Here is a 20,728-nt window from a genome sequence, read left to right as displayed (position 1 = left end):
GAAGCAGAAGGAATGGATTCCTCTGCATTTGAATACTCATAGGCAGATAAGGGCATGTCTTCATATTCAGAAACTTCAGTCGTCGGACTCTTGGTCAGTTAAAGCTGCTGGGGACAAGTCTCTTTCTTTTAGCAGGGGAAGACTGGCTTCCCCTAATCAGCATGATCAAGTCTTCGGCCATTTTAAGCATTTGAGATTGCGGCAAGGAAGCAGGCGCTTGAGTTTGGGTCGTCAGTTTTTTAAGTGTAGCTCGTACTCTTGGCCTTAGAAACTCGGTAGTTTTAGAAAGAACTGAAGACGTGAAAGAAGTCATTGGTTTGTGTCGAATATCGGTAATGTGAAGAACTTCCTCAGAAGCAGGTGCCTGCACAGCGGCTTTGGACCCATCCAAGGTAGAGACATCCGCAGGTTCCGTAGTCAAAGAAGAGTCTCGCGGCATACTGGACTCTGAACAAGTCTTGGTAGCGGCCTGCAAATCCATCAAAGCGAGCATCAGGGGCTGTGAAAGCATCTCACTGAGTACCGGCGAACTGGTGACTAGCTTAAAGGGAGCGTCATTTCTGTCTTTAACCTTACGTTTTTTCAGAAGATCGGTAGTCGGATGGCTTATTGAAGCCATTTTGGAATATGGAGATTGAGAACGAAGTATTTAGCTACAATAAGGGCCCGATGACGAATAGTTTGGGAGTTGAACAAAGCACAAAACCGACAGCGAGGAACGTTGTGGTATGGACCTAAACAGGTGACGCAGTAAGAATGGAAATCTCGGTGTGGTATTTGCTTTCCACAGGCAATACTTTTTCTGACATCGGTTAGAGCAAGAAAAAAGGATCCCCAATGGGGTACTTAGCTTTAGAAGACTTCAGGATAATTCAGTTTCGGAAACGAAAACTCGGGTCGCAGCTGACCAGCACTCATGCGAACTGCTTCTGCTTCAGGCTCCTTGGCAAGAAAGACTGATGTAATGGCATCGGCTGCCTGTTTTTATACCCCTGACAACCTGACATCAGTCCTGAAGCGACAGCAACTGACGCAGAAATACTAAGTCTCTGGTATTTGGGCCGACTGAGGGCTACCCCTGGCAGGATAACCCAAGTGTGATGACTGCAACAGTGAAACACGAAGAACATTATAAGTCACTGTTAAAAAAGGAATAAGCAGTCGGCCATATAAAATATTGCATGATAACTATAAGAATCAATCAGAAAAGGTTTGAAAATATTGGTAAGATAGACTGAAAAACAATTCACAAAGGAACAATTAGAGGACATCTATATTGCTCCCAAGTATGCAGCAAAATCCAGAAGGTTTAATGTTTGAATAGTTATTATACCCCAAGCAGAGTTCAGAGAAATTTTTCCTCAGGTACATAGCAAATGTTTTAGGTATGATGGTGAAAAAAAGAGATAACTGGAAACCTATTTCTCAGGAATGCAATGAGTTCCCAGACTTTAAAAATTCCCTACAGAGGACATAAATGTTGTTGGAGCAAACGGTTACATTTATAGAAATGATTACTTTTGAGCAGGGACACAAGACTTAGACATAGTAAGGCCTTACCAAGTTTAATGCCGAAAAGCAATTATAGAAAACAGAAATCAAAATCTAAAACAACTGTACTGAATATTGTAAAATAGATAAAAGAAATGAGGTGGGACATTTACAAAAGGGAATGAGCAAATTTCAAAGAAGTAAATAGAATTTGTGGGAACAATGCATCCAGAATAATGTTCAGGAGGAGGAAGAGTGAGGTTTAAGGAAAGGCAAGAATCGAGCAATATATGTGATGGTGTAAATACTAATTGTTAAAATGAAAGAAAACTTTATGGGCAATGTATAATGCATAAAAATGAAAAAAAAATCAATATAGTTTGCATTCTTTTCCATTAATGCATGTTCCTATGTCTTAAAGGATAATTTAATAAGGATGTCAAAAAAATACATCCATTGAGTAGACTTACTTTTATGTAATAAAAAAACACTACCTGCAGTGTGATATGAAGGAAACCTAAAAGTCAGCAATAGCAGCTTTTCTTGTTAGCCTAATAAATAGCTCACATAAGGCTGGTAACAAAAACTGCCTGCAACATGTAGCTGCTCTAAGCCCAAACAGCGGAAGGCAGTTGTATATAAACAAAAGGTGGAACTCCAGTTCTTATACTGAAAATATATAACATGTTAGCAAAAAATCTTGGAAATCATCTGTAGGAAAATCACTTTGACAGTTTGAAACTTCACAGCCAGAAGGTGTTCAGTAAAATCATATTACCTGTCAGCACTAACAAAGACGATCTCAAACTTCTGTCCAGATTCTTTAATTTTACAGTATGACTCCACAAGGACCCGTGTTAAAGCACGGCATGGCGGACACTGAAACACAAGGAGAAAATGGAGTTAAAGTAATATGTAGCACTGGAAAGGAATGTATAAATTTCAACTGTTGACATGATTACTGCACACTAGCAGACCTTATTTAAATGTCTTAAGTGTACAGCAACTGAATAACTGGGAATACTTTTTTGCCCAGTAACCCAGTACCAGAAGACAAGTGACATGACATTGTGGTCACTTGTGCCAGCTTGTGTTTTCCGGAAGATGAATGGTAATACTGAAGGATCTTTTGGGAATCAGCTTGTATAGTCCCCTGGGAATGCAAAAGTGTGACAAGAAGCAGGTGCATTAACTGTACTATGTAAGAATAACAAAACGTGCAGCACACTCACATTCATGCGATACAGAAATGAGCTTCTTTGCCATAAAGCAGTTCCCATCAAAGCATGTCAGCTGCCTGCTGTTTGCAGAAGGCACTTTGCCCAGCATATGGCATTGTAATTCCCGGCACTGGGCAAAAGAAAAAGCTCTGTAGCAAGAGAATATCGGTGTCAGAGGCGGTCAATGATTCCTTAACATCTGCAATTGACAGCAGACTTTGGGAACTACGTTAGTGGCTGCAGGGCTTTGGTGATGAATGCACAGAACCCCTTTCCCGGCCTGAATGTGTTATTATCCAGAAAGCTAGTAAATCATCAAGCATATTACTGTATGTATGACTGGGAATGGTAGCACACATGCAAGCCCCATTCCTGCTCAGTTGTTCTGCATAGCTTTTAAGCTGTACACATCTCAAACTGAACATTTTAGTGCTTTTGTCTTTTTTTTCTGTTTTACACAGTGTGAAAGTAACATACGTAACAAACCTACAAGTAAGTTTTTCTAAATATTAGAAACATAGCTTTTCTGTCAAATTAAATTAAGCTAAATAACCCACTGCATTATAATGCTATTCTTAAAATGACAGAGAGAGACAGGAAGATTTGTGTTTCATTATATGGAGTTTTTTTCTCTCATTACTCCTAGCCAAGCAACAACATACACCAGTATCTACAAAGAATGAACAATTTCTGTAAGTGCCACACAAAGGTTAGAGAAACTATACAACAAATTATAATAATTCAATAAACTGTCTTTCGGCAAAACAGCACAGTTAAGTAAGAATGTCCTGTAATGGCAAAACTCCACAAACTCCTGAACATACTACTGCAGTGCAACATTTTCAGGTCAGGTGCAATCACAAAGTGTCACTGGTTAGTCAGTAATAATAAACAGCAGCATTTAAGTCAAACTTACACTTAAAAAAATGGCAGCTCTGTAGAAACAAGGTTAACATTTTAGTAAGTACTAACCTTAAGATGTAGTGTATTATGGGATATGCATATTCTTAACATGGCAGTGTTGTACAATACATTTAAAGTGGCAATGGCTACATTACATATTCACAGTATATACAAAATTCAAGCATCTTTACTTATCACATCTCCAACCTTTAAAGAGACAGGCTTCTATCTGCAATTACAAATTACGACTATGTGCACAACATAGGCAGCATACCATTCAACAGTCTGGACTGATCCTGTCAATATTTATACATATTCTTATGAAACTGCAAATTGTGTGATATAGCACTATAAACAAAATTTTAAAAACAAAACTGCATGGCTACTTAACTAACCGTATTAGTCTGTCACAGTTCTGACATCAAACAGCTATCACTCTTGACTACATATTCACTTCCCGTCCCATCACACTTGTAGCAGAGGAACTGTGCTACAAATGACAACTCTGAGACAAGCTATTATAACTGGCACTATTACTTTTAGAGTCACTAGATAAAACAATACTAGCAGGATAAGGAAAAATCAAACTCAGTTGTTTTGGCTAGACATGACACAGTATCGCTACATGAAGTCAGTCTTGAATTTTTACTCTGGTTTGGAATATGTGACAGAGGCAGAACATCTGAACAAACAGGAACGGTCTTATTTTATGTGCACCTGGTTACTCCACGCTCACATTACTTGGTTTGTTTTCCATAACACTAGCTTCAGGATGAGTATCATCAGGAACTACTCAGAAAAGCCTCCAATTTCATCTCCTTGCAACATGTAGGACCTTGGTTAATTTATTTTCTGCACTGTGTCCCCCTAAAGTTAAGGAGAATGGCAGGCCTCTCAACCTCAGAGCAAGATATCTGGACAACGCCATATAAAAGTGGGACAAAAGGCCACAAATACTGCCAACTTTTTAAATATTGCTCTTACAAACGTAGAAAGTTGACAAAATAACAGGTTCTGCATTAGCATGAATTTTTTGAAAGGCATGAAGTCTGAAACTCAAATGTCTGCCACTATTTTCTAACTTCAAACTTTAATAATTTGCCACTAATTTTCCAGAAAAAACACAATTTTATGAAAAATGGACCAAAAACATGAGGCAAAAATCTGTACAGTTAACAGGTACGGAGAGTGGGGAGTGGGACAGGGTGGCCTGGCTGTTGAAGAATGGGTAGCACTCATGCAGAATAATACTGATCAGAAAACTTTCTGTATGAAGCTTTACTTAGTTGGTCATTTTGTCTGACTAAACTGTATGGAATAGTTTGAAGCTAAAGCTTTGACTCTAACATTATTAGCATATCAGCTGTTGTTTTCCAAGCATTAACTGTGCAGGCCTAAGTCTTGTTGTACAGTATGGAGAAGCTCGATATGACACGAGAGCTTTGTGAGGATCAGGGTGTCTTCATATCTTTTTAGTTGCTTGAACTGCTTTCGCAGCTTCACCATTTGACTAAGGATAGCAAGGACTTGGCATAGTATGCATAAAACCACAGTTGTCAACAAAATGTTTGAACTCAACTGATAAGAGCTGTGTGCCATTGTCTGTAACCAGTTCAATAGGTATTCCATATCTCAAGAACATGGTTTTGAACCTGGTTAATATCTGCTTTCTCACTGGAGTTGGCAAACGTATCATTTATGTCATGACAGTAATGATTCACAACTATGAGGTAGTTTTTGCCTTCATATTTACACGAGTCAGCGTCTATCTTTTGCAGATGACCTTACAGTAAAGTTGCTGGTAATAATGGTGCTCTCTTCTGCGATGGATTATGAACAATGCAAAGATGAGACTTGGGTACTAATTTGCAGTATCTTTGTTAACCATTTGGACACCATACTGACATTCAGGCTCTTTATCAACATTTTGTGAGACCTCGATGACCTTTGTGTACCTGATATGGACCTTCAGCTCACTGTGATGACAGTACTATGATTCTGTCATGACACAACGATAAGCCATTATGTTCTGATAGTTGTGCTCTGTCACTCGTGTGCATGAAAAGTTTGGTCAGATCTCTCTGGACAGAAACCATCTGTCTCAAACACTGAACAACAGCTTGTAACTGTAGTCATTCTGGGTAGCTAGCTTTAGCGTTTCTAGTCTTCTGGTAATTATCTGTCTAGTTAATATTATGTTCTATACACATATAATACCTTACACAGTATCTGATAATGGTTGGTCATGTATGGAATTTCTAGTTAACACATCTGCAACAACTAACTGCTTTCTAGCCACACGTATTGCTCTGGCACTGAACCTTCTCAGTCTCATTAACAGTTCCTGGCACCTGGGTGGTATTTATTTACGTAAAAGGAATTAACTAGTAAAGCCCATGGTTAGCAGTCAGTCTGGAATTGGAAAATCTTGAGCCCAAACGGGTATCTGGAGAATCTTTCACAATCCCACACACTTGTAACGCACCCTTGTACAATCTGTGAATGTTCAGCATTGGCTAGCATTCTGGAGCAAGAAGCAATAGGCTGTAACAGTTGTTCACCTTCTGACACACTGCAGTACCCAGGCCATTGCTACTAAATTTGTACCTGCACTCATTACTGCCGGTTTAGTGACCTCACAGTATGCCAGCAATGGAGTTTTGTTGACATTTCTTTTACTTTGTTAAATGCTTGGGCTTGTGTATTACCCCTTGTCCACGGTATGCCTCTTTTTAACAGGTCTGTTAATGGAAGTAACACAGTCAAGAGGTCTGGAAGCTGCCCAAGAAGTTAATAATGACTAGGGCTTGTTTTAACTCAGTCAGACAACACAGATTTTGTAACTGGTCTACTGCTTTGATCTTACTTGCATCTGCTCTAATTCTACTAGCACTAATGCTGTGACCAAAGTATTCGAGTTCGGCATTTCCAACATCACATTTGACTTGGTTTAACTTTAACCCAGATTTTCTGATGGTTTTGAGCGCTACCTCTAATCTCCACCAATGCATTCCTGATTTGGTCCAAATAATAAGGTGTCATCCATAACAGCACCACATTCAATCACATTTAGCAAATCAGCCATTTTACACTGAAAGATTTCAGTTGCTGCGGTTATGGGTTATACCAAATGGCAGCCCCTTAAAGCAGAACCTTCCTGTTGGAGTAATGAAGGTTGTCAGCTTCTGACTCTCCTTTTCTGGGGTATTTGCAACAACAGACTGGAAGCATCTAATGTGGAAAAAAAACTTTAGCACTGACTAAGCTTTGGTGCTAGGTCTTCTAATGTAGGTAAAATGAACCTTTCTTACACAAATGTATCATTAAGCCTTTTAAAATAAATACATATTCATACACAGATATTCTTTATAATTCCTGGGATCACTGGAGTACACTATTTGCTTCAGTTACACTTTCTACAAAAGTAAGGCTTTGCATTCTTTTGAGCTCTTCTTCCATTTCAGATAGCATTGGAAATTACACCTTCCTCGATACGGTCAAGGCACATAGAACACTATTTGGATTAACTTGATTTTTACCATTTTACAATTAGGCAAATACAATTCACCAAGCACATCTACAAGGACTTTACTTATTATGGCAATTAAGCCCATCTTGCATGCCGTAGTTCTTCTGGGCTGTGCATGGACCACCCAGCACACAAACTTCAGACATGTGCCCGTTCTTCTCAGATATAGCTGGAAATCTATCAGTGCACTTGAGTGTACCTACAGGGCTGAATTTCAGTCTCTGCTTCATGCAACTGTGGAAGCTTTGAGAAATTTCTATAGGTTCCATATGATATCACACTAATATCTGCCCCTGTGTATGAATTTTGAAACTCTCTTTGAGTTCCTTAAACAGGAAGATTCACTTGCCAGTATGCTGACTAAACCCTGGAAAGGTGCTTTCTGAGCGTCTGCTGTTCCCGTTTTTTTTTGTTTTACAAGTCTAAAGTATGGTTCGGTTTGGCGGATTTATTGCTTTCTGGGCATTATTTTTAATTTGATTTTCAGAAGCAATCACTTTAACTTTGTCTTACAAACGACAGCAAAGTGACCCAGTCTTGTGCATCAATTACACGTTCTGCCACATGCAGTGCACTGGTCTGACTCAGAATAACAGTTACAACTTCAGCATTCCACCAGAATAAACAACCCTAAATGTCTTCAGAAAGAGAATGTTTTAATCAAATGCAAGTTGAGCCCTTTCGTCTGATGCAAATCAATCACAGACCTCATCAAAAATTTGAATTTGCCTGGCTTACTCTCACTCTGCTTCCCATGCATTTGCTTCGTTTGACAAGAACTATGCTTTTTAAACTGTCATTATCTCTGCTATTACCTCACACTCATCATTCGCCATGTTGAAATCATTTTGATTTTTGACTAATTACACCTCTCTGGTGATTTGATTTGTATGATATTTTCCAAAGTATGAGACAGCAGTACATCAGCCAACTCAGTCACAATTCTGTATATGGTTTGTTAATTGTTTATGCCATTAAGCCCACAATTTTCAGGGAGTTCGTACAAGAACCTTACAAATGCTTCAACAACTTCTGGCTTGTATAATTTGTGGAAGCATGCCTCTTCATATTTTACATCAATTTTTGGCATCTTTTTGTACTTCCAGATTTGTACTTTGACTTTTTATACTTGCATAATTTTTTTACTGTGGAGTTTTTCTCCCCGGGTCTCCACTGAAAAAGGGCACTAGCTCAGATGGAATAATGCGGTCAACAAATGTCAAATAAATAAATAAAAACTAAATAAAACATTCATTGAGTTTACTAATTACTGACTCATATGCAACACTCTGGAACTCAACACTGAAAAGGAACCATCAAACATAAGGCATTTACCTGGATTTCTTCCAATTCTTTATCTAACTTTCTTGTCACTCTAAAGTGTGCAAACCTATGTCTAAAGGCAGGACAACCAATTAGCTTTGACAAATCAAACAGCTCAGGTGGGTTAAACTTTGTAATTTTTAATAAAACTTAGTTTTCTTGGGCTGAATAGCTTAATATCAGTGCAAAGTTCCCTTTATAAGGTAAAGTGCCTTACTTTCAGTAAAATTCTAACAGTTACTCGGAGCTTGGAGGATTCACTTCAGCTCTTTGGCACCATTTTGTAACTGGTATGGTGTTTTCAGTCTTCATTCATAAAGAAGATCCTAATTCTGACACCATGCTACAATAAGCACTTCTGGGTTCTCAATGATAATACATGATAATGTCACAATATACCATCATTTCTAGTTAAACATTTAACTTCTACTCTATTCAAAAACATGACAGTTCTGTAGAAACAATGCTAAACTTTGGTCATCGTGAACACATTAACCTTACAACAGACTGCATTACTGGATACATATATTCTTAAAACAGCAATGCTGAACAATATATTTAAAGTGTCAATGGCTATATTACATACCCACAATATACATAAACTCTAGCAGTTTTACATCACAGGTGCTAGGACTATGTGAAAACTGTCTATGTAGCAGACAGGCACAGAGAGCCTTCCATCCACAATGTTTCCACTCATCACTGCTCTGCTTGGTCTCCCATATTCTCATTAGCTTTTTCTCAGACATTAGTTTCCTTGCCTCCCATACAATCATTGTGTACTCAATATTACTGTGCAGCTAACTTAATAACAGATAAAGTATTACCACAAAAATAGAAGCTAGTAAGGGAAAAGAAGGGGGGAATTCGAATACCATCATGGAAGTATCGAATGCAGAAAGCTATAAAGCAATTAAGACAAGAAGTGTCGCCATTAGAACAGTATAGAAGAGAGAACAGATCAAAAAAATACTCAGAAAGATAGACGTGATAAAAAACACACAGTATCAGAACAGATCAGGATCTATTGTGCAGTATCAAAAATAATAAATTAAAAATATCAGCACAGGCAGAAAAAAAATTAGAAGATATGCAGATAAATATAAAGGAAAAAGCAAAACAAGCAATTTACTGATGACCCAAAAAAGTTTTACAGAGAACTGGGAAACAAGGCAAAAAGGAATTGAAACACCACCCAAAAGGAAGAAATAAATACATTTTGAAGAAATATTTATGAAAACCCTGTGGAACATAAAGATGTCAAATGGATAGACTAATTTAAAGAAAGAACAAGAAATTCAACTGTACAGGACATGCAATGGAATGAAGTAATGGCCAGAGAAGTTAAAACAAAGTTAAGAAAGCTCCTAACTGGAAAACCCCAGGCCCAGATGCAGTACCTAACTTCTGGTTAAAAGTATTAACATTTTTACATAAAGATTTAGTCATGAGTAAAGAACTATTTATATGCACACCCTGAACAGACACCAGCCTGGTTAACAACAGGAAAAACAATACTCCTACTTAACAGCGAACCTGCAAGCTATCCTAAAAACTATAGTCCAATAACTTGCCTTCCCAATGACGTACAAACTATATAGTGGAATAGATGCCAACAGAGTTTATAGTCATTTAGAAGAAAACTCAATCATGGCAATAGAACAAAAGGGTAATAAAAGAAAGTCATATGGAAAAAAGGATCACTTAATGTTAAACAAAGTGATAATGGAGAACTGTAAAACGGGGAAAAATCTAAGTACAGCATGGGATAGACTATAAAAAAGCATTTGATAGTATCCCACATTCATGGATAAAAGAGTACTTAAAAATGTAGAAGATACAACTTACATTGCTCAATTACATTACATCGACCATGAAACGGTGGCAAACCACTCTGCAGTTAAGCCATGATAAAGGACAAATTATTATTCCAGGGATAAAAATTCAAACGGGGAAATTCCAGGGTGACTCTCTTTCACTGCTGCTCTTTTGTTTTGTCCTTAACCCATCAGGCTGTCTACTTAACAGATTAGGTCATGGCTATAATTTGACTTCCAGAAAACAACAAAGTGTAAAGACTTCATATCTTCTTTTGTAGATGATTTAAAACTGTATAGTTCATCAGATGAGGAACTTAAAGCACAACTGCAAGTGGTCAAAACTTTTTCAGATGACATAAGAATGTCATTTGGTCTTGATAAATGTGCAAAAGCAACCTTTAAAGCAGGAAAGCTGCAGCACTAAGAAATCGTCAGTTTGAGACAGGAATGTGATACAAGAACTTGAGCAAGAGGAAGTGTATAAATATTTGGGAACTGATGAAGGATCAACAATAAAACATGAACAAATGTGAATAAAACTCAGTAAGGAAGATTTTAGAATTTTTATTTATTTTATATTTGTTGACCGGGCTAGTCCAGCTGGATATATGTCCATTTTCAGCAGCGGCCCGGGGAGAAAAGCTCCACAAAACACAGTATTATTTACATTATGTGATAGTTTTTACAGATGCAGGTACATTGCATATTTTAGCAATTCTTTACATTTCCTAACATTTCTGCTTACAGAATCTTAATACATATCATATATGGATAGTTATAAGAAGATACTCATAATGTCATTAGATTAATATATAAAAGCACACTCTCTTTATGGTTAACAGAAAAGCAACTAGTTTATTCAGGCATAGTTATAAGTATCTAGAGATAAGTGGGGTAATTAGTCAGGGTTGGCATAAGGGCATAAACAATGTGATTTAAGGTATAGTTTCAGTTTGTTTTTAAATAGTGTTATTGAGGAAAGGGAGGTCAGGTCACTGGGGAGGGAGTTCCAGATTTTGCCCATGGTATTAGAGAACAAAGAGTCACCAGCCATATTGTTGGTTTTACCTATTTGTACAAGTAGTTTATTAGACAAGCGTAGGGTCTTAAGGTTATTGTAGGAGGTGATAAGGTTGGTAAGTATTGGCGTATTATTAGGTTGATACAGGATCTTGTGGGCAACTGTTAATTGGTTAAATAGTAGTAGATTTGGCAACTCTAGCCATCCTAGTTGTTCAAGATTAAGACAATGATGGGTTCTGAAAGCGGAGCCTGTGGCAAATCTGGCAATATTATTGTAGGAGATAGCCAGCTTGTTTAGGTTGTTTTTACACAGATTAGCATATATATAGGGGAGGCATAGAGGAGGGGAGAGATTAAGTGGGTACGGGCAATAGTAGCCCTGGCTAATGGAGTCAGAAAGGGCTTGATCCTACAGAGGGAGCCTAGTTTTTTGTTGACTGTTTATATAGTACTGTTAATATGAGTATCAAAGTTAAGGTTGTTATCAATTAGTACCCCTAGAAGTTTTGTAGTTGGATCAGGGGATATGATAGTACCGTTGCTTGATGTTAACAGTGGTAAAGTTAAGTGGGGAGGCTCTACAGGTGGGAGTGAATAGTAAGAGTTTTGTTTTTTGTGGTTCAAGATGAGGCAATGGTGTAGAAGCCATTTCTCGACTGTATTAAACACATTTTGGGTTAGGGTCTGCAGGAGAAGTAGCTGAGCATATTAACGTGGAATCATCTGCGTATTGAATACAGGTAGCTTGAGGTATTACAGAATGTAGGTCATTAATAAAAATAGAAAATAGGAGAGGGCCTAATATGGAGCCTTGGGGGACACCAAGGGCAATGGGGAGGTGGGTAGATAAGTTGTTCTCCCATAGTACAGCCTGCTGTCTATTGTTTAAGTAGGATTGGAACCACTGTACAGTCAGTGCATCTAGTGACAGGTTTTTGAGTATGTTTATGAGTAACTGGTGGCTAACCATATAGAAGGCTTTAGAGAGATCAATAAAGAGGGCAGAGGATAGACTGTTATTATTGCAATTTTTTTTAATACAGTCAGAGAAGGATAAGAGGGCAGAGATGATGCTATGAAATGGCCTAAAACCGTGTTGGCAGTTAGCTAGTAAGTTGTTTTCTATTAGGTAGTTTAACAGTTGTCTATGAATGCATTTCTCCATGATTTTTGCCAGAGGAGATAATATAGCTATAGGTCTGTAGTTTGATAATTCGTTGGAGTTACCATCTTTATGCAGGGGGATAAATATGTGAAATTTTCCAAATAGATGGGATAGTTCCCCTCAGTAATTGTTCTATTAATCAGGATGGAAATGGGGTAGGCTATGGCTTTTGCAGCTTTTTGCAGATATTCTGCAGGTAGTAGATCAGCTGAGGGGGTGATTAAGTTTTTGAATAAGGGTACAGACAAGGGATGTACTGACAGGTTGAAGGTGAAATGAGGGGGGTGATCTAGATATAGAGGTTGTCAGAGATGAGCTGTCAGGAGATAGTTGATTGGCAAGAGATTGAATGGTGTCTGTAAAGAAAGTGTTAAAGGTATTGGCAATTTGCTTGGGACTATCATGATCAGAGCCTAATTGGGTGGGTGTGATGGAATGACTTGGGTGTAAGAGTTTATTAATGCCTAACCAGAACTTTTGTGGTTTGTTTTGATGGGTTTGTTGGAGTTGAATGTAAAAGTTTCTTTTATCCAACAGTATGGCTTTTTTGTATCATTTCTTAGCTGTCTAAATTTTAAATGATCTGCAGGGCTTTTAGTAGTATGCTACTTGGCCCAGACTTTATTTCTAAGGAGGATTTTTTGTTTGATTGCTTTTGAGAGCCATGGGGCAGGTTTAATCCTAGTTCTAGTTGTATGTATTGGCACATGGTAGTCTAAAATAGCTAAGAATTTAATATTAAAGTATTTTACTGCTTCCTCCAGAGGTAGGTGTTTGAGGGCTGACCAATCACATGGCTTAAATTCATTTTGGAAGATGTCTGGGTTAAAATGTTTGTTGCTCCTTATTGTCCTACAGGTGATTGGGCTTGGAATGTCACTCATATATCTGATTATGAAGGTGAGTGAATGGTCGCTTACATCTTCGGGGAGGATCCCTGCCTTGTAAGTTTGGTGATGACTGTTTATGAGAATTCAGTCTAAGGTGCTTTCCTTGTTATTGAGTTTATTGGTCCTTGTAGGGGAGGTAATGCTTTGAGTAAAACCATATAGGTTAATATGAGTAGTAAGCTGTTCAGTGGTACAGCTCCTCCAGAAGTCACAGAGTACTATGGTTTCTTGGGGATAGTTGGTGGAGAGTCAGCTAAGGATATCTTCTAGGGTGTTAAGAGTTATTGCCTGGGAGAAGATAAACACAGATGATATAGATGGATTTACATTTAATGAGGTGAATCTTGGAAATAAGGATTTCAGCATTACTAGTTAGAGGTGGTTTGGAGTCTACAGAGGTCACCTGTAATCCAGATTTGTATAGGATAGCTACTCCCCCACCCTTCTTAGCTTTACGGTCTAGTCTCAAGATACTGTATCTGGGTGGAATAACTTCATTGTCTTGTGTTGCTGGTTTGAGCCATGTTTCAGTGAAACATAGGATGTCAAATTAATGTACATCCATGACAGCATGTAGGTGGGCAACCTTATTATTTATGCTCCTAATGTTAAGATGGGGCTATCAAGAGTGAGTTAGGGGATCTGGAGAGGAACTGAGTGTTGGAGGGAGTTGGGGTGTGGGGCACTGAAGGTCTAAATTAATACTAAAAACAGCACTGACATCTATGAACAAAGTCCAAGCTATAAACCAATTTGCTCTTCCTATCCTAACACAGTTTTGGAGTAATTGACTGGCCCCAAAAGGTGTTGGGTAGTTTGGACAGGAAAACAAGAAGGAAACTTCATGCTCATCAAATGATTTATAAAAATCAGTGCATACCAAGACTCTATATTCCCTGCTGTGAAGAAGGTATGGGCCTCCTCAAAACTGATTACATGTATAGATCTGCAATTGTAGGACTGCATATATATCTGACCTCACAAAACCCAAATGTAGTGAAAGTTTTAAAACATGAGAAGAATAAGTCTAAGATGACTTCCCTGCTTCGTTTAGCAGAAGCATACTGGTATCAAATGGGAATGGAAATCTAACTAGAAGTAGATAAAAATCAGGCAGCAACAGAATGTGCCAAAAAAAAACCAAGAATATAAAGTGAAAGATAAGATGAGAAGGCAAGAATTGTGGAAAATGCATAAATATAGTTGCAAGTATAGAATACTCTTGGAACAACCTCATGTTGATTAGGATTGAATGCAGGAATGGTTAAGAAGAGATGAATTTAGACTAAAAGGCAAAAGGTTTAATACTGGCGGTCCAAAATAGTGGACTACGTACACATTGGTTTACAAAGTCCACTGAACATGAATGTTGATTAGGATCGAATGCAGGATTGGTTAAGAAAAGATGAATTTAGACTAAAAGACAAAAGGTTTAATACTGGTGGTCCAAGATAGTGGACTACGTACACATTGGTTTAAAGTCCACTGAACATGTGGGAGAAACAGACAAATGTAGGACTTGTAAAACAGAATTGGAAACAGTCGCACATCTTTTTACTGGTTGTGATATACTAATGGCAGAAGGACTGTATACTGAAAGACATAATAGTGTGGCAAGACGGTTTACTATCAAAATTCGGAATGGCAGTTGTGCATTTATGCACAATGCCAAACCGAAACTACGGAAATGTATTCATCGATCCATTCATAATATTGGAACTCATCATCACAATGGTCCCATTCACAACACTGAACTTTCTGAATCAAAAGTCAGTGTTAGCATGTACGTTTTGCAGAGGGCAAGCCCCCCTGCATCCCCCACACCCCCTGCAAATTAAATATACCAACTCCGAGATCGCACAGTGAGGAAAATGTGAAATTTCTCATTCCGCACTGTACCGCAATCTACATTCACAATGCCAAACTCATAACAACGAATGCAGCTCTACATTCGTTATTATGGTTGTTAATATTGCAGTTCGGCATTGCGAACCTTGAGCGCCGTGATTTCAACCAAGTGGCAGGCGTACAACTGCCATTCCAAACTTTGATGGTAAACCTGGAAAGACTGTTGCATTGAGGATTATGCAAACATAATACTGAAGTAGCTGAAAAACACTGGAAACATGAGCCACAAGTCATTATAGAAAATTATGACGTTTATATTGCATGGGATCACCCATTTTCAACAGTTCAAAAAACAGATGCGAGAAAACCAGATACAGTAGTCCATGAAAAGGAAACAAAAGTAACATTGATCACTGAAATTGCTACACCCATTGACTACAGTGTCTTGAGTACAGAGAGACACAAAGTCATAAAATATCAGGATTCGCTGCCAGGAATGAGGGCAATGTGGAAAGAGTATACCCAGACAGCTCCAACAGTAGTAGGAGCAAAGGGTCTTTTAAAAAAGAATTTAAAATCATACTTAGATATGTTACCGATGCATGTAACTCTGTATGAATTGCAGGAGTCATTACTGGGCACATAGCAGGTGCTGCGAATAGCACTTCTGGCTAACATCAAAGACTGAAAGAATACTAATTTCATGAACTTTAATCATACTTCATTCTAGGGCAATGTGGAAAAATACCCAGTCAGCTCCAATAGTAGTGGGAGCAACAGGTCTTACAAAAAAGAATTTACAATCATACTTAAATGTTACAGATACAAGTAACTCTATGAATTGCAGGAGTCGTCACTACTGGGCACATTGCAGGTTCTGCGAAGAGCACTTCTGGCTAACATCAAAGACTGAAACAATACTAATTTTATGAACTTTAATCACAATTTGACTTAGGAATAGGGTCCATTCCCATCATAGTATTAGAAAAGTACAGTTTTGTACCTACCATAAATGTAGATGTCCGATAGGAATGCATCTGCAGTCCTTATAAATGGGTAGTCCTGTCGTCAGGCAGCCCTTCGGTCGGCCGGATTCCAAAGTCTGGGTCTGGCTTCGGCTGGTGTCGCACTTCACCCGACGTCATTGCTGCAGTTTTTTGGGTATAAAGGCATCAGCCGACGCCATTTTCCTCAGTGTTTCTAGCCCCAGATGCCAGGTGCCCTCTAGGATGGCTAAATTTGGATAAATGCCAATGTTTCCAAATAGTAGAGAGCAAACACATAAAATAAGCATGTATGTACATATATACAAACAAATACACCATAATAGATCCCCCCCAAGCTAGCTGAAGGATGGCAAATACCCTAGGAGTACCACAGAGGGGAAGGTGGGAGGGTAATCCTGACTGCAGATGCATTCCTATCGGACATCTACATTTATGGTAGGTACAAAACTGTACTATGTCCTTCAAGGATGCATCTGCAGTCCTTACAAATGGGTAGAATACCATAGCTAAACTAGGGGAGGAGGAAAAAGGAGAGATTATGGTGTAGTTAGGATCGCTTGCAAAACAGCAGTGGCAAAACCTGCTCGGGATCTTGAGTATAAAGGTAAATTGTAATGCTTGGCAAATGTATGCACGGAGGTCCAAGTAGCAGCCTCTATAATGTCCTTGGTAGCCACTCCTCATAAGAAAGCTGTGGTAGTGGCTGTAGCCCTTGTGGAGTGAGGTCTGATGTTCTCTGGAGTTTTCTTTCCATGGTAGGAGTAACAAAATCTAATGCAATTTCCTATCCATTTGGAGATTGTCTGTTTAGAAATTGGTTTTCCTTGCTTTCCTGTTGCATATGCTACCAGAAGCTGGTCAGTTTTCCTATTGGATTTGGTCCTGTCCGGGTAGTAGTGTAATTGTCTATGTACATCCAAGGTATGCAAGAGTCTTTCTCCCCTGTTCTGTGGGTTGGGGAAGAATGTAGGTAGGTGGATAGCCTGATTTAAAGACACTCTGGATACCACCTTAGGCATAAATGTAGGATTTGTTCTCATGGACACTCTATCTTGATGGAAGATCAGGAAGGGTTGCACTGCCATTAATGCCTGTAGTTCAGAGACCCTTCTTGCTGAGGTGATTGCCAGCAGGAAAGCAGTCTTCCAGGATAAGAATTGTAATTCTGCTGTTGCTGCTGGTTCGAAAGGGGGAAGTGTCAATTTTTCTAGCACAAAGTTCAAGTCCCATGCTGGCAATGGTGGTTTCCTGGGAGGTTTTACATTTTTAATTCCTCTCAGAAACTGTCTGAGCAGAGGATGAGAGAAGACAGGAGGATCCAAGCTGTATTCTGCTGAAATGCATGTATCTTGATGGAAGAATAGGACAGGCCTGTATGGAAGAGATCTGCCAAGTACTCCAGGATGTTGGCTATGTTTACCAATGCCACATCTTCTCCCTTTGCAGTAGTCCAAATGAGATATCTTTTCCATTTTGCTGCATAATTCTTTCTTGTTGAAGGTCTACGAGCCTCAAGGATTATGTCTTTAACCCTTTGGGATAAATTTGGGTTAGTTGCTCTTATGTAATGTTCCTGGCAGTTAGCTGCAGAGTTTTCAGGTTTGGATGCAGGATGTTGTAGTTGTTCTGTGTTAACAGTAATGGGATCAGGGGTAGTGTCCATATTTGTTCCCGAGACATGCTCCTCAGCAATGGGTACCAATGTTGTCTTGGCCAGTCTGGAGCTATCAGAATGATCCTTGGACGTTCCTCTTTGATCTTCAAAAGTACCTTGTGCATCAAAGGAAGTGGTGGGAATGCGTATGCTGTCAGGTTTTTCCAACTGAAAGATAGGGAGTCCACCTTCCAAGCAAGTGGGTGGTACGTCCTTGTGCAGAATTTCTTTAGCTGGTGATTGAGTGGGGATGCAAATAAGTCTATTTGTGGTAATCCCCATTCTGTTGTGATGGCTTTGAAGATGTCCGGATGCAGCATCCATTCGTGGGCATCTGTGGTAGTTCTGCTTAATATGTCTGCCAGAATGTTTTCTTTTCCCGGTACAAAAATTGCTTGTAACTGAATGTTGTAACTCAGAGCCACATCCCATAGGTCCAGTGCCAGCCGGCATAGAGGATATGAATGTGTGCCTCCCTGTTTGTTGATGTACCACATAACTGTGGTGTTGTCTGTCCTTATCATCAACTGACCTTCTTGGAGAAATGGTCTGAATGACTGGATTGCCAATTTTACTGCCAGCATTTCCTTTAGATTTATGTGCAGGCAGCTGGTCTTGAGCCCATAAGCCTTGTATGCACTTGCCCAGCATGTGTGCCCCCCAACCGAGGTCTGAGGCATCTGTCGTGATGGTTTGGCTTGGTTGACTGTTGCAGAAGGGCAATCCTGTGTTTGATTGACAGGCCTGAGCCCACCATAGGAACTCTTGCTTCAGGCATGGGATTATTGGAATTTTGGTTTCTAGGCTGTGCTTGTGTTGGGACCACAAATTCTTTAGGTACCACTGTAGCTTTCTCATATGCAGTCTGGCATGAGGGACCAGAATTATGCAGGATGCCATGAAGCCTAGGGCTTGTAGTACCCTTGTATAAATGGTGATGAGTGTCCGGGACCCTGTAGAACCTATCGGGCTTAGCAGGGGCCGGAGGTAATGAATCAGGAGCAGTGCAAGCATCATTAAATGCATCATCTACAACAGAAAGAACTGGAGGTATAGCTAAAGGCCTATGTTGTGGCAAATGTAGAAAGGTTCTAAGCCTTTTTCTGGAGTCTGAGAAATCTTGGCCCTGCCACTGAAATTGTTCCCTCATAGCATGCAAGGTTTCCCCAAAGGAAAATTCCCCAGGTGGAGAGGCTGAAGGAATGGACTCTTCAGCGTCAGAGTCTTTGTAAGGGGAATAAGGAGCCTCAGGAGGGTCTGTATGTTCTGAGTCATCAGAGGAATCATCTGTGGATACTGGCTCAGGGGGCTCTGCTCTAGGCCTCTTTTCTGGAGGTGGGAGAGAGGTCCTGTCTGGATGAGGCTGGGATCCACGAATTAAAGAAATGAGATCCTCAGCCAAAGAAAGCATATGGGAACTGGTGCTGGGCCTGTGAGAGGGGGGTTTGGCAGGCACCGCTTTTGAAGCTTTGGCTGCTTTAGCCCTGGCAAAGGCCTTAATAGACATGGCTGCAGGAGGCCTAGCAGCTCCACGTGAAATATCCAAGGGAATAGTGTCTGATAATTCCTGAGAAACCACAACAGAAGGTTGGATTTCAGAAGCCGATTCTACCAGGTTAGAAGAGGCCTCGGTAGAAGGCATGGTTTCGGCTGAAGAAAGAACCGCTTGCTCGGTTTCGGCCGAAACCAAGACACTCGCGGTTTGCTTAACCGCGGTTTCGGCCGAAACCACGGACTGCGAGTGTCGGTCCTTTTCTTTGCGTTTTTTTGGTAATTTGCGTTGTCGGAGGATCCGACGGCATAATGTAGGCAAAATCAGAGCCGAAAATCTGCTCAGCAAACTCCGACCGACGTCTAAGCGTCCGTCAGTTAAAAGAAGCACAGGCTAGACAAGCTGCTACGTCGTGGTCTGGGCCTAAACAATGTATGCAGTAGGAGTGGAAATCTTTATGAGGTATTTGTTTCCCACAAGATAAACAGTTATTCACTTTCTCTGACATCGGCTGAGGCAAGAAAGAGTCCCCAACGGGGTACTTAGCTTTTTAGAAGTCTTCGAAGTAGTATTCGGTAGTAGTAATCTCTGGATCTGACCGACCGGCACTTGCGAACAGCTTCTGCTTCGGGCGCCACGCAGCAAGAAAGACTGAGGAAAATGGCGTCGGCTGATGCCTTTATACCCGAAAAACTGCAGCAATGACGTCGGGTGAAGTGCGACACCAGCCGAAGCCAGACCCAGACTTTGGAATCCGGCCGACCGAAGGGCTGCCTGACGACAGGACTACCCATTTGTAAGGACTGCAGATGCATCCTTGAAGGACATCCCAAAAGACTTGGAGAAATTACCTACTGGCTGACAAATTCAGCTTTAACTTTACACTTCTCTGTCTCTCAACCTTCCTCAGGAAATACCATCAAATATAACTCCCCCTGCTATCACTAGAGAACAGGTCCTTAATGCTCTCTCTAAGGCAAACACTACATCAGTGGGCCCAGACAATAGCACAGGATGCCTTCTAAACAGCATGAAACATGACCTATCAGGTCCTCTGGAAATGCCTTTTAACTGTACCCCCAAACAGGCTTCATGCCTCACGAATGGAGAACAGCAACAGTCATCCCTCTGCACAAAGGTTGGCCATCTAGAGACCCTGGAAACTACAGACCCATAAGTCTCACTAAACTCATATGCAAAGCCATGGAAAGAAGTATCAATGGAAATGATAAATAATGACACAGGAAACCTCCAGAGACTGGACTCAACCCAACATGGTTTCGTCAGGGGCAAGTCATCCCTACTCAACCTGGTGGACTTGTTTGAGAAGGTCACCAACGTAATGGATGAGAGCAAAAGCATT

General features: G+C 39.9%; 1 protein-coding gene across 2 annotated transcripts in view; it reads right to left on the bottom strand.

Annotated features, from left to right (window-relative positions):
• NXN (nucleoredoxin) overlaps positions 1-20,728 on the bottom strand; it is a 1,413,319-nt gene that overhangs the window by 454,868 nt on the left and 937,723 nt on the right. For both annotated transcript variants that reach the window (XM_044054313.1, XM_044054314.1), the window contains one exon: positions 2,270-2,370. In XM_044054313.1, coding sequence (XP_043910248.1) covers positions 2,270-2,370 — 101 coding nt within the window. The remainder of the gene's footprint in view (positions 1-2,269; positions 2,371-20,728) is intronic.

The sequence above is a fragment of the Protopterus annectens genome, chromosome 13.part0, assembly GCF_019279795.1.
Source record: "Protopterus annectens isolate FY-2018-M chromosome 13.part0, PAN1.0, whole genome shotgun sequence".
In the NCBI taxonomy this organism is placed as follows: domain Eukaryota; kingdom Metazoa; phylum Chordata; order Ceratodontiformes; family Protopteridae; genus Protopterus; species Protopterus annectens.
This window is presented reverse-complemented; position numbering and strand designations above follow the sequence as displayed.